Raw genomic sequence first — 15,999 nt, forward strand, 5'->3', positions numbered from 1 at the left:
GTGGGATACACTACACAGCAGTGAAAGCAGTCAACTACAGCTACTCCTATCAGCATGACTTGTGTAAAAAGTTAAACAGCTTATTTAAGTAAACGGTGGATCAAATAGGGCAGTGACAAAAACAGGAGGGCAACTCCACTCGTAGGGGCTGGGGCAAAGGTTTTGTACAGACTACCTGGAAGCAAAGCAAAAAAATATTAATTGGCTATGACATATATCGCCTTATTTGGGAAAATTTAGTTATTTGGCTCTTACGATAATTGCTCTTGAGTACCATTTTCTTGATTCAAGAAAAATCTTGTTTACTCTGCCTTTGGTTTCTTTATGTAGACCAGTAAAGGCACTAAAGCTGTTAAAATCTAGTAGGCCGTCTCGTTAAACTATTTTAACACTGCATCTCAGCACATTTTGAAGGAAGCCAATTACAAGAATTAAAAAATATAATTCAATTTATATAAAGTTTTATCACTAAACAATATAACTCAACCTGTGTATAATGGCTTTACCTTCGTTTGGAGATAAATTCATGTAATAAAATACTACAGAAAAATAAAGAAATGATTTATACAGAAATTAGGGCAATGATATTCTGAGATAAAGAGAGAGATATGCAAAGAGTAGTAAGACAAATAAGAGGTTTCAAAGGCTTTGGTGATACTGTATTACTTAAGCTTACCGGGGATTGGAAAGGTATGCATTTTTCACAAGGTTTGTATCTTGGAAGAGAATTTCTGTATTATTTAACAATTGGTTACAAAAAAATTCAAGCACGTTAAAGCTAAGTTTTCTCTGCTGCTTGCTTTGCTCTTAGGTGCCACATACATTTTATCCTTTAGGTAGTTTTAGTCTTGTCTGACTTCGAATACTATAAGGTATTGACCTGGCATGTCTAATATCCATTTCTTGTTCTTTAATACCTGAATTTACAGAGACTGAACGAACCAAAGAAGAGGTTGGTTCTGCCTCATCGAAAAAAGGTCAGTGCAGCTTAAAGAAAAAGATGTCATGACTGTAACATCTTTATGCTAAAGTTTCTAACTTAATGTATTGTTGAATGCTTATAGAAGAGCCTTATTTATTGATTTTACTATTTCGCTGATATGGAACAAAGTCACTTTCACAAGATTTGTAGTACCTATTTAACACGGTTTTGTCTTCAGTACTCTGATGCCAAACGTTTTTATTCTTTTAGGGTCATAAACTAGAGATAGTAATTATAGTCCAATTTTAAGTTAGTTTTTGAAAATAAAGTGAAGAAATGCAACTGTGTAAACTCCACAGGATCCAATCATCTGGAGAGCATTCAAACTTAGTACACTGATTTATATGTTTAGGGTTTGAACAAACAGAACTTTGACCAGTAGAACTTCCATGAACAATGCTCACTTTATGTAAGAATAGTGTAAGATTAGAAATTACATTCCTTGGGATGCTTGCCTGGAAGGAAACATATTAGGAAGCTTGGAATTTAAGTTTTTAAATCCATTTTTCTTGTCACATCTAATCAGAAGCAACCATTATGTGAATATTGACTCTTCTTAGTTGACACTCTAAAGAATAACTTTAAGAACATTAATATATGTTAAAAATATTCAGTATGATGAGAAATTTACATATTCTCCATTCAAAATAAACTGGGATAATTTTTAAATTTGTGATTTTGCTTTACAAATAGAAATGAAATCAATAATATATGCAGTGTCTTTGTAAGAATCTCAAGACACAGTTTAGCAACCCTATCCTCCACACACACACACACACACACACACAAACACTACACACATACCCTTTCCCATATATGCCACTAAAATGACTTAACATTTTTCTTCTTAAAAGCTCTTTATTGCATATGCTCTTTAGGAAAATATGTATCAGGACTATAGGGAGATATAAAATATATATGATACATATCCACATTCCCAAGTTATATTTATACATATATATAAATGAATATGTGGATACATTGATAAATGTATATATTAGTTAATAAACTATAAATTAATATGTTAGTTATATAAATTAGTGTACAAGTTACTATACACATGTATATACTAATGAAAGACAAAAAATTAAAAGGTACTTAAAGGAAATATAAACTGTACTGTCTGATAATACCTAATTAGAATCAGTTGAATTATTTAATGGGTTTTCTTTTTCAAATATAATTCTACTTATTATTCTGAATTTATAGTAGACAGAAATAAAATCTGTTTCCTAGACGGCTCTTTTCTTAGTAACCTAGTATTTGTGATGTCATTTTTGTGATAAGTGACCACGATACCTGTTTCATTGACATGTTTTACTAGGTATCAATTTGCCGTAAGTGGCAGAGACTTGAATTTATTGGAAGCCCATATTAATATATGTCATTCTTTTATGAGGACTTATTCTAAAATCACTTTTGCTTGTCAGCATTAAGTGTAATGTGTGAGTAAAACCTGGGTGCTTCAGAATGGATAATTCCATGGTGTCAATAACAAGGCTAAGGGTCTAAATACAGATTCAGAGAAAGTCATAATCTAGGAATGGATACAGGGTACATGGATCTAGTAAGTAACTATAAGGTAAGTACATCTATATATGTTAAAGCAAGAACAGAAGGAAGGCAGAATTGTATTCAAAATCTTCAGCCATGAATGAAACCAGTGGGATGTCCAAGTAGTAGTTATATGGATTTTATCTGGAATTAGATTTCACATATTGAGCGTCAAGAAATCTTTGATTGTCAAGACAGTCTGGAGACAGAGTTAAAAGGAAAGATTCGAAAACTAGTAGCTGACCCATACACAGATTCTGAATCACTTGGAGCCTAGATATTTAGGGTAGAAATATGAGCACACATAATATGGAGTTAGTCAAGTCCCATTCGAGTAAACAGACATACTGAATTAACATTGAATCTTAATTAAGTGAATTCACTGAAATATTCAACCAAGAATGATCTCTGAGTTTAGAGTAAGGCCAAACATTTTGGTTGGGATTAATTAGAACTGATTGCTAGGCTCAGAATGAAATGCAAGGAGGTAAATAACCTGTTTATGAAAATGGAATATTGGCATTATTTACTTTGCCTCTAGTTAATTAGATCTCATACCTCAATCATTAATTTAAATATGACTCTATGTATTAGATTTCCTTCCAGCTATAGAAAATGAACAGAAACAAGTGTTCCTTCCAAAGCCATCATAAACATTTTGAAACTCAGGTAGGGACCAGTCTGACAAGTGACAAATAACATTCAAAGGAGACTCTTCTCATTTGTCAGGTAGTTTCATTTCTCCTTATCAGTGATGATTAATCACACATGAAATATATATTGTTTTATCATATATATAGTAACCAGCCCCCAATCTCCTTTAGGCTTTCTTTGTTTTTAAGATACTGGACTTTGTTATTCTATATTGAGGCTTGAACTAGGAACTGTGTTACAATGTTAAGTGGAAATTACTGATTTTACAATCGTTTTAAATGTTCAAAGTTAGAAAAATAATTAAATATTTTAAATTAATCACAATGTGCCAGTTTATATCTAGTATAAATTGTTTAATCTTAAGCTTGCTTTAAAATCAAATTTTATTTGGAGATATATAGTATTAAATCATCAATATGATAATTATCTTACTGTTTTATATTTGTTTTGAAGTTTTCAAATACCTTTCATTTTCATTCAACATATACTTGTGGGTCATACACTATGTGAAAACTTAAGGAAATATTCAGATATTACTTGAGCAATTAAAATCATGAATATATGAATCTTGATTGACACCATGAGTTATTTAGGCCTCTTTTTTTTTTTTTTTTTTGCTTTCAGCTAAATGTTTTCCATATGATCATAGTTTATGTTTGAAAGCCAACAGCGTAAATAGATAAATAGAGATAAAATGCCATAGGAGTTTAAAAATTATTCTTACCTGAGGAAAAGCAAAAGATTTGCTGTAAAAGGTGACTTTTAAATTTAAGCCATAAATAACAGGTAGACTTTAGTTATATAATAATTAGTTTAAAGAGTATCTTGGGCCTAGGTAACAGAGGAAGGCAAAGCAGAGGGAAACTGCATGTCTATGAAGAGTAATAACAATCTCAAGAATACAATATGAATTAATACAACTTGTGCTAATAATGCTGTAAGGGGGCCTGATTTTAAAATTCAGCTCTATCTTATGAGCACTAGGGAGTCAATGAAGAATCGTAAGTATAGGAATGATACTCAGACTTTTGCTTTAGAAAATTAATAGATGCTTGCTCCTTGGAAGAAAAGTATGACCAACCTAGACAGCGTATTAAAAAGCAGAGATATTACTTAGCCAACAAAGGTCCGTCTAGTCAAAGCTATGGTTTTTCCAGTAGTCATGTATGGATGTGAGAGTTGGACTATAAAGAAAGCTGAGCACTTAAGAATTGATGCTTTTGAACTGTGGTGTTGGAGAAGACTCTTGAGAGTTCCTTGGACTCTCAAGGGATACAACCAGTCCATCCTAAAGGAAATCAGTCCTAAATATTCATTGGAAGGACTGATGCTGAAGCTGAAACTCCAATACTTTGGCTAACTGATGTGAAGAACTGACTCATTTGAAAAGACCCTGAAGCTAGGAAAGATTGAAGGTGGGAGGAGAAGGGAATGACAGAGAATGAGGTGGTTGGATGGCATCACTGACTCAATGGACATGAGTTTGAGTAAACTCTGGGATTTAGCAATGGACAGGGAGGCCTGGCATGCTGCAGTCCATGGGGTTGCAAAGAGTTGCACACAACTAAGCGACTCAACTGACTGACTGAACTAAGGCTAGTTAGGACATTTTGGCAATGATGTAGTCAATGTGCATTAGGATCTGATATTAGTCATGAAATTGGAAAGAAGGGATATTATATGAGCACTATTATAAAATAGATTCTATGGAACTTGACAACTGTCCAACTTTACAAGGGAAAAATTCAGAAATTATCTAATAAAAAGTTTTGAATCTGAGTACTAGAAGAATATTGGAGGAGGAAAGGGCCACCCACCCCAATATTCTTGCCTGGGAAATACCATGGAGAGAGGAGCCTGGTGGGCTACAGTCCATGGGGTCACAAAGAGTCAGACAAACTTAACTACTAAACAACAACAACTAGAAGAATATTATTTAATATAAATATGAAATGATAAAAATGAAAATGAGTAAGAAAATGAGTAATAATGAGTAATAAAAATAAAAAAGAAAGATAAAAATAAACTATTTTGTGAGAGAAGACAAGATTAATTTTAGACATATTTAAAGTGCTGTGGCACATGCAAGTAACATCAAGTGAATTAAGTCAGACAAAGGCATGTATCACCTAATTTTACTCATGAGTAGAATATAGAAAACAGAAAACTAAAATAAGTCAACAAAGAAAACAAAACCTAACATGTAGATAGAGAGATCAGAATCGTGGGGAAGGTGCAGCAGGGATGAATGTGTAAATACGATAGTAATGATTGGAAACTAAATTTTTGGTGATGAGCATTCTGTAATGTATTCAAAAGTAGAAATATAATCTTGTACACATGAAAGTTACATAACATTATTAATCAATGTTACCTCAATAGTATTATATAGTAAGACATAAATACTAAAGCCACTAGCTTTAATTTGAGAAAGCATCTTTTGGTATCTTTGTAATAAAAGTGAGATTGAAGTTTGCTATAGGCTGGAACTTTGCAGGTAAATTAAACAGTGATAAAGTAAATAAAAAGAAAACAAACCTGAAACTATGGAAAACCAACTTCTCCACCTAACAGTTCATTTCAGGACTCTCTGTCCATAATCAAGGCATTACTGTATAAGAATGGTAGCTACTTTGTTTCCTTAGTAGCTGGAATCTCTGAAGGTGTGCAGCACAAATCTACTTTTTTCCCTGAAATAGACCCCTCCAAATGTTGATCAATATGAATGGTGTGATCCAAATGGTGTGATCACCCATCTAGAGCCAGACATCCTGGAATGTGAAGTCAAGTGGGCCCTAGGAAGCATCACTATGAACAAAGCTAATAGAAGTGATGGAATTCCAGCTAAGCTACTATCAAATCCTAGAAGATGATGCTTTGAAAGTGCTGTACTCAATATGCCAGCAAATTTGGAAAACTCAGCAGTGGTCACCAAACTGGAAAATATCAGTTTTCATTCCAATCCCAAAGAAAATCAATGCCAAAGAATGTTCAAGCTACCGCACAATTACACTCATTTCACATGCTAGCAAAGTAATGCTCAAAATTCTACAAGGTAGGCTTCAACAGTATGTGAACCATGAACTTCAGGATGTTCAAGCTGGATTTAGAAAAGACAGAGGAACCAGAGGTCAAATTGCCAACATCTGATGATGGATCATAGAAAAAGCAAGAGAGTTCCAGAAAAACATCTACTTCTGCTTTATTTACTATGCTAAAGCATATGACTGTGTGGATATCAACAAACTGTGGGAAATTCTTCAAGAGATGGGAATACCAGACCACCCTATCTGCCTCCTGAGAAACCTGTATGCAGGTCAATAACCAACAGTTAGAACTGGACATGGAAAAACAGACTGGTTCCAAATTGGGAAAGGAGTACTTCCAGGCTATATATTGTCACCCCGCTTGTTTAACTTATGTGCGGAGTACATCATGCAAAATGCTGGACTGGATGAAGTTCAAGCCTGAATCAAGATTGCCAGTAAAATGTCAATAACCTCAGATCTGCAGAGGACACCACCCTTATGGCAGAATGCGAAAAGGAACTAAAGAGCCTCTTGATGAAAGTGAAAGAGGAGAGTGAAAAAGCTGGCTTAAAACTCAGCATTCAAAGACTAAGATCATAGCATCCAGACCCATCCCTTCATGGCAAATAGATTGGGAAACAATAGAAGCAGTGACAGATTTTTCTGGGCTCCAAATTCACTGCAGATAGTGACTGCAGCCATGAAATTAAAAGACACTTATTCCTTGGAAGAAAAGTTATGACAAACCTAGATAGCATATTAAAAAGCAGAGACATTACTTTGCCAACAAAGGTCTATATGGTCAAAGCTATGGTTTTTCCAGTAGTCAAGTATGAATGTGAGAGTTGGACCATTAAGAAGGCTGAGTACTGAAGAATTGATGCTTTTGAACTGTGGTGCTGGAGAAGACTCTTGAGAGTCCCTTGGACTGCAAGATCAAACCAGTCAATTCTAAAGGAAATCACTCTGGAATATTCATTGGAAGGACTGATGCTGAAGCTGAAGCTCCAATACTTTGGCCACCAGATGCAAAGACCTGGCTCATTAGAAAAGACCCTGATGCTGGGAAGATTGAAGGCAGGAGGTGATGGGGGTGACAGATGATGAGATGGTTGGATGGCATCACTGATTCAATGGACATAAGTTTGAGCAAGCTCCAGGAGGTGGTGAAGGACAAGGAAGCCTGCAGTCCATGGAGCCACAAAGAATTGGATAGGATTTAGCAACTGAACAACAAAAAAAGCCTGATATTACATGCAGAAGACAACATGCAACCAAGTTGGTTTTATTTCTGGAATGCAATTTCAAAAATCAACATAATTAACCATAATAATATAAAGGGAAATTAAACTTTTCATAAATGATGCATTTGATGTATTTCATATTAATGTAGAAAGAAACTTCCCTATTCTGAAAATATATATACAAAAACTATTAACAAATATTATACTCAATGGAAAAAATGGAAAGATTTCTCACTGAGAATTGGAAAAGACAAGGATGTCTGCTATCAGCACTTGTATTAAACATTATACTGGGTATTCCATCCCTTGCAATAAAGTGATAAAAAGAAGTAATTTGTACATAAATAAAAAAATTAAAAATATAACTTTATTCACAGGTGAAATTGTCTATTTGAAAAATTCTTTTTTAATTTTTTTTTAAATTTCTAAAGAATCTACAGATGAACTCTTACAACTGAGTGAATTTAGCAAGTTTTATATAAAACTTTTCCCTTTTTTTGCTCTAGTTAATATCATTAACTTTTTGAAAAGATCATGGTCATTTATACTGCAGACACTTTAGGTTTTCTATAATTGTTTCTTCAGAATATTTTTTAATATGTTCTTTATATCCCATGTTTGATTAAACTAAATCTTTGGCTTAACTTGATTCCATTTGAATGTTTCGGCAAGAATACTTCAGAGGTGATACTGTTGTATATCATATTGTGTGTCATTAGAAGCACTGAATATCTGGATGTCCCATTATAGATGAGTGGCTCTAAGTTTCATCAGTGTGTTAAGTTGGTGACAACAACATTTTCGCTTCAAAGTTGCAGTTTTCCCTGAGCAGCTCTTGAGGGTATACTTGGGTATTATGGCAATATTCAGTTTCCCATTCATCCTTCTTCTAATAGTTGCCAATGTCCTCTGAAGATCCTTGCTTTAATCAGTTATTTCAGTACATTGACTTTGTCTGAACTGTATTTCTTGGATGTATAAACAGGTAAACATAATTTTACTGCTCCACCAACAGCAGTAAAATCTTAGTAGTTCATTGGAAACAGTACCAAAGTGATACTTGTTTTTTTTTTTTTTTTTGGTTACTTGTGATTTGGGATGACTTCATTTAATATTTAAGCAAATCTCAAGCATGACTACACTGTCCTTTGAGCTGATTAAGTGATATTAAGCATGAATTTAAAGGAGCACCTAGTTGACATTTTCAAGATGCCAAGTGGTTCCAGCAATAACCTGGAATGTAAGTCGATTAATCATAATCCTGTCAAGCAGAACTCCTCACAGAGCTTGTTTATCAAAGCAACAAGTAAAAGAATAAGGTGGGAAACAGTATGTAAAAACTAGTAAGAAGAGGGCAAGGGATTATTTTTATTTCTCTAATTCTTTAAGAGCAGACTTATAATAGTAGGTTTCTGTTGAATTATAGAGAAATGAGAAGTATTGAAAAAGCTTTAAAATAGTCTATTTAGAAGAAATCTTTGGCATTGAATGAGTTACAAGATGCCTTTTAGTGCAGAAGCAGCATTTCCATTGGAACTTTTATTTAAACCTTATCTCTGCTTTGCAGCTGTACCTGGAAAGAAGGAAGAGAAAACAACCAAGACAGTGGAGCAAGGTAAAAAAAAATGAAGGAGGTTGACATTATCTTCTTTAGAAAGACAACAACGTGAGGAGGAAAGCACTGGATTCAGACAGGCGGACGACAATAACCTTTAAATCGATTGCTCTCTATCACTGTCCTTGCATGTTTCTCTCTGCCAGGGAGAATGTGAGGTGGCAATCTGGGTTTTTGTTCTTTTGTATAACTAAACTCTGAGTGTAAGTTCAGAACAGGAAAGCTCCACAAACTGCTTAATTACATCAAGAAAAATGCTGAAGATTGTTGGGAATAAGGAAAATTTTCAGGCCAGTTGGTAGACATTTTTTCCTGTGTGATTTGTGGTTTTAACACCACCTGGCTGATCATAGTTTAAAGAACAGAGATGAAACAATTCTGTTTATGCAAGAACAATTTCTACTGCTTGAAAAATAATGTTAAAACAAAGTGAAAAACCAGCAATACAAGTAAATTACTTGAGTCTGTATTACGACTTCAGCAATTGATTCTCCCAATAAGTCTAAAATTTCAGTGTTATAAATCACAATGCTATAAATAATGCATTTTCTTTTTACTTATGCAGCTATATAATAAATATATCACTCTAGAATATGCTTGAGGAAAGTACTACAGCACAGTAGAGTAAAAGCATTTGAGGTGATGTTGTACCTTCTGTTAAAGCGCACATTGCTAATAATTTTAATTGTTGTTCCCTCAATCCTTTGGCTTTTAATACATTATAATATTATAATATTTACTATTAATTATAATCAGTAGATGAGATTAAAACTAGCATAATTTTGTCAAGAATAAAATGAAAATAATTTCTCCTCTTAGAGACAAATTCCTAATATCAGAAATTTAGGTATTTTTACACAAATATATTAAGAAAATCATTCAAACCCTCACACTTCAGATAAGTAAACTAAGTTAAGGATTGACTAATTTAAAAAATTAGTCAAGGATTGATTTCCTTGGGCTTTTCAAGATAAAAATCACGTTAAATCACATTGAAAAAGTTTTCAAATTTGGTTTCTGCAGACTACCTGGGCTTTTAGAGTTCGGTTGAATGTTTCTGTCAGCCTCTTTTTGAGGTGGATACATTAGTCTCTGAAATATAAAGGTGAGGTGTAGGAGCATGGATCCCATTCTCAACTTGTTGGCTTTGACAAGATTCTGAGCCTAAATTTCTTCTCTAAAAAACAGGGTTTATTATTCTTGACCTGCCTGTCTGACAAGATGTGGAGTTCAAAATACATGTGAAAGGATATGAAAAAATGTAAACTCCTAGTTAAGTATTTAGGATTTAGGAGGCCTTTTCTCTTGTGAAATCCGCTTCAGTATAAGTGAGAATCAAATCACTTTGCTTTCATTAAGCTTCATAATTTTTCTCCTCGCTAGTATAAAGGTATGGGCTGCTCATCTTATGGCATTTGCAAATTGCTTTTATAACCACAGCAAATTAAGAGAAGACTGACTGGAATATAAAATGCCCACACTAATAATAATACCTAACATATAACTGATTTAAACACAGATTGTTTTATTTCTTTTAACCTTCATGTTGGTGTCAGTTTCATTAATTATATAATGTTGCCTCAGAAAGTTCAGAGACTGGAAATGGCTTTTAGAGATATGAATTTACTCCTTCAGATGATTTTATAATTCATTCTTTTACTAAATACATTTTATTTTATAAACACTTACACTCTTGGCTTATATAAAAATGAGTCTTTCAATGACTTTTTAATATTGATTTAGTAAATCATTTCAATTTTAAATATTATAAAGCAATGGCTTCATATTTTTTAACTATACAGATCATAAAAAATAGAGTATTTGGATAACTTGAATGTTTTTGTGATGGTATATTTATGACAAATAATTTATATGAAAATATATTTTGTGATTTTAATAAATTAAGAAATTTATGTGAGAATAAATCACTTACATTCTACAGATTTCATCATAATATTCTAATATTTATTCCTGAGATGATGTTTGACTATTGTGTAATCCTCTTCTTTATATAGATTTTAGTTATATTTAGAAGTATAAGTAATCTGAAACTAGTTCATAATGCACTGAAGTACAATTAAATGGTTTATAAAGAGTTAGTTTCATTAATTTAAATTTGAACTTACAAACTCTACTAGGGACAAACTTTTACTCATAATTCTTAATAGGTTCCAAATACATTTTTTGATCTTTGTAAAATTGTGTATATTGAACCTCTGGACCTATTCTGCATTATGATTGTTAGGGAAACATTGATTAAACTTTATGCTATGGAAAATTCATATAGTGATAGGTGAAAAAATTTTACGTTAATGTAATTCAGTAAACTGAACCTCATATTATGTAAGAATTAGAAATTTAGTTAATTTAACTTTTGCAAAAGTCTAAAAGTATACCTCTAATTTTATCTGTAGTTCATTGAGGGATCATGTGGTTTTCAGTTGTTCTTCTCATAAAGATTGTACTTGGCTAGACCAGAATTTTGAGTGTTAAGAAAATCTTTATAAATTTCCCCACTTTAAAGATACACACATACACACACACCACAAACACCATTAGCAATTTCTCTTTGTTTAGAAAGCAGTTACCTAGAAGCATCAGGAGACACAAATATTTTCCATAGTACATGTTGCTGTCCTTATAGTGAGAGCCAAGGAATGCCAAAGATAGAACATCACAACACACTCTACTGTATGAGGATTTGTTTTTATATTTATTGTATATTATATCTGGAAAGAATACATCACATTTCATTGGTGATATAGTCACTAAGTCATGTCCGACTCTTTGTGACCCCATGGATTGTAGTCGGTCTGGCTCTTTTATCCATGGGATTTTCCAGGCAAGAATACAGGTGTGGGTTGCCATTTCCTACCCCAGCAGAACTTCCTGACCCAGGGATTGAACCTGCAGCTCCTGTAGCTCCTGCATTGCAGGTGGATTCTTTACCACTGAGCCACCAGGGAAACCACTTCAGTATAATTTCATTTCATTAAGCTTGGTTTATTTCATTTTATTAAGCTTGTTAATTCACATTTCATTAAGCTTGATTTATTTATTGTTTGATATTTAATTTATCATATTTAGTGTACTTTTTTCTCCTTGGTATTACTTTTCAAAATTGACCTGTCCCCCTAACTCCAATTTCCCTCTCTTTTTTAATCTTGCTCTCTCTCAGAAGAAAATCTTTGGTAATATTTGCTTGTTACTAGGCAGAAGATCAAAGCAGGCACTCTCAGGAAGCATTCAGTGATGTCTTACTTACCAGGGCACAGCAGGAGACCAGTCAGGACAATTAACTTTAATGATATGAGTTGTAGATTGGAGTCCCAGCATCTCCTTGTTTCTAATTTTCTTCCTTCTAAGTGATTTCAATCTAACAGTAAATGAAAAGGTGAAGAAAATAGTAATAAATCAAATCACTCACATATCATCTTTCTTTTTCTTTCATTCATACCTGTGCATGATATCACTTAAAGCTTTCTTTAAGAATTTGTTCTAAGGGACTCTAACAGTGCTGGCATGTAGGAAGTATTCAATAAATACTTGTGGGTTGAATAAAACATAGAGGAATTCCTAAAGAAAGGAATATTAGGTGATGCAGATTTCAATAATCTGTGTCTCTAATACTGTACAATTATGATATTTTAGTAAATCACATGTGATTTCTGAAGCAAAAGTTGCCAAATATCTCAGAAACCAAAATATAACTGATTAAATTATCCAACTACCCTCATTTTAAAGTAAAAAGTCTAGGTGAAATTAATAATTACATCTTCTGCTGCTGCTGTGCTATGCTGTCATGTCTGACTGTTTGCAGTCCTGTGGACTGTAGCCCACCAGGCTCCTCTGTCCATGGAATTATCCAGGTAAGAATACTGGAGTGGGGTGCCATTCCTCTCTCCAGGGGATCTTCCTGACCCAGGGATCGAGCCCTCCGCTCTTGCATTACCTGCATTGGTAGGGAGATTCTTAACAACTAGCACCTCCTGGGAAGCCCAACTAAATATTAATTGATCATTAATTACATCATTATTATGATCTTTGTAGAAGGTATTCTTACATAACAAAACTGCTTGTGGTGAACCATCATATGGATAAAAATTTTTAATAAATTACATTTTAGCAATTGTACCTTCTATATTGTGAATTTTTTAAAAACTTAAAGTGAAAGAGAAAATTTAGTAATTGCCCAGTGAGGTCAATGTATAAGTGTAAACATAGCAACATTAGGCCTTATCCTTATTGTTTGTTCATGATTTTACAATTACAGAGCTGAATTAGCTGATCTTACACTCCTTTGAATTATAAAAAAACTTATATTCACTGAAGTTTTCAAGTAGTATATCCCTTGTATCAGAATATGAAATCTCTAGGAGAAGGCTGGTCTAGAAAGACTTATTTCTAAGATTCTAAGTCTCAAATGTTAAGGGAAAACATACTTTATAAACTTGGAAAATTTAGTACCCCAAAATTAAGCTGAAAATTTCATTACAGAAATATTCAGTATAGTTTTCCATCCTCTTAACAATTAAAAATCACTTCAAAATCTACTTAAGTACAAACATGACAAAAATATTCATGAAAAATGATTAAATAGAATTTAAGTGCCTATTAACCACCAAGAATAAGTTTGAGCACAGTAATTTTATTAAGGGTAAAATTAGAGAATGTGGATCATAAATACATCAAATGCAGTTCATTTCCTGTAATAAAAATTGTATTTTGCTTAAAATGAAATATTTCTAAATTTGTAAGTATAGTGATTTGTGTCCACTTGAGTTTTTGTCTTTCTTTGGCTTTTTGCTATTTTGTAAACAGTGGTATCCCACATCATTGTATTAGTGTTTTAAACTCTCGCAGAAGCAAGTGAAACCCAATTGCTATTTACATGCTTTGTGTATTTGTCACTGTCCTCAGACACTTTTCAGATTCTCTTCTATTCTTTGTAAATGAACTGGTCTATTTAGAACCTGTGATATGTATTTGTTGTAGATTGATCTCATACTTTCAAGTGAATGTTAATAATATCTACAGTAGTGATTTCTCTGAGAGAAACTTATTTAAATAATAAATGTTTATAATTCATGATGTGTCAACATTATAAAAGAACAGAAACAATTTTACATTTAAGATCAATGGAGTAAAACTGAAAGTGTAGTTGAAACATATTGTATTTAATTATTTGCTTAATGTGTGTTATAAAATAACCTATTTTCACATGTGGACTAAGTCATGCTGTTGACCCTCAATAAATGTTAAATGATAATAATAACACTATTGATTCCTGTGAATTTCAAACTTTTGACATTAGTTTGTGCTTTGGTTGTTTAATATTTATTGAGCGCCCACAACAGACTAGGCGCTGGGAATGGGTGTGAGGAGTATGGAGTGGGCTTCGGAGAAAAGATGGTCTATACACAGAGCTCATGAATCATCTGTAAAAGTGAGCGTACTCTGCTTGCTTACATATTTCGTATATTTTCAACAGAATTTTTTGCAATTTTCCACTACCTCATTTGCTCACATATTACACCATTACTTACTCTTGTTTTAATACTTTTAGAATGTTCTCACAGTTGTTTGACCTCATGAATGGCAATTTCTTTCTCATCCCTTCTCTTTCACCATTTTGTTGTTGTTTAGTTGCTAAGTCATGTCTGACTGCTTGCCGCCACCCCCCCAGCCCACCCCCGCCCCATGGACTGTAGCCCGCCAGGCTCCTCTGTCCACGGAATTTTCCCAGGCAAGAATACTGAAGTGGGTTACCATTTCCTACTCCAGGGAATCTTCCCAACGCTGGCACTGAACCCATGTCTCCTACTTTGGCAGGCAGATTCTTTACCACTGAGCCACCAGGGAACCTTAGGATATTCTATAGTCAAGTTAAAGTCACACAGAGAGATATAGTGTAATGTCCACATTCCAGTTTTCATTTTGCATAATTCTGCTTTTTGGCTGTGAAAATGAACCACTCCTCTGCCTAATGTGACCTAGGTGCCTATCTTTTTCATTCCTTTGCTTAGAGACTGTGGGCATTTCATGGAGAAGCACACTAAAACTGTAAGATTATCCCAAGAATCTCTCCATGTACTTTATTACTAGGATCACCGCTTTTACCCCCAGCTTACCTTTCTAACTCTGGACTCAGAGGAATTGGCTGTTAGATAAGCCAAATTAAGTCACCTGACATTACCAGAACAGACAGTGTATCCAGGGATAATGTGTCCTACTCTGTCTATGGTGGCTTCCCTGGTGGCTCAGACGGTAAAGCGTCTACCCACAATGCGGGAGACCAGGGTTCGACCCCTGGGTCTGGAAGACTCTGTCTATACTTTACCCCTTCCATGATTCATCAAAGTACTTTCCTAATGGAAATCGTATCTATCTTTTAGGCTCCTAAAAACAACAAACTTTTTACATCAAGCATATATTCTTGCTACATCTATCTTTTAATTATGGAACTTTGTCTTGATTTAAGGTCCAACAATCTTTATGTAAACTAATAGAATGTAGTTATATGCCATTTCTAAAGCCCAGTCAAATCAAAGTGAAATATGAAGAAAAGTTATCATATGCTTTCTGAATTTAATGACAATGCACTTCGGATTTCTTTTGGCAATACTTAATGTAATTTAATAATTTTAAAGCAATTTAAAGTGCATATTTTTGATCATCATTTACATCTTAATATTAAGTTTATGGTTCTTTAGAAATCCCTAAATCTATAAAAGACCATTCTCATCCTCTTTATAATAAAAATTCTCTTGCAAATCTTATTTTTACTCAAGGAAAATTTTGATCACTAGCCCCAGGATTTGGTCAGTAAAAACTATTTTTAATTATTTGCTATAGATATTTGAAGATTACAGTTTTGTTCTCCAGAGAGAAAAATTGACTTTTGTTTGTTCCCTTGCTATT

At 33.5% G+C, this 15,999-nt stretch overlaps 1 protein-coding gene across 50 annotated transcripts in view; it reads left to right on the plus strand.

Moving 5' to 3' along the window:
• The window catches only part of TRDN (triadin), a 415,089-nt gene that overhangs the window by 298,753 nt on the left and 100,337 nt on the right, over positions 1 to 15,999 (plus strand). For all 50 annotated transcript variants that reach the window (XM_070795846.1, XM_070795842.1, XM_070795840.1 and 47 more), the window contains 2 exons: positions 930 to 977; positions 9,031 to 9,078. In XM_070795846.1, coding sequence (XP_070651947.1) covers positions 930 to 977; positions 9,031 to 9,078 — 96 coding nt within the window. The remainder of the gene's footprint in view (positions 1 to 929; positions 978 to 9,030; positions 9,079 to 15,999) is intronic.

The sequence above is a fragment of the Bos indicus genome, chromosome 9 (genome assembly GCF_029378745.1).
Source record: "Bos indicus isolate NIAB-ARS_2022 breed Sahiwal x Tharparkar chromosome 9, NIAB-ARS_B.indTharparkar_mat_pri_1.0, whole genome shotgun sequence".
Lineage (NCBI taxonomy): Eukaryota > Metazoa > Chordata > Mammalia > Artiodactyla > Bovidae > Bos > Bos indicus.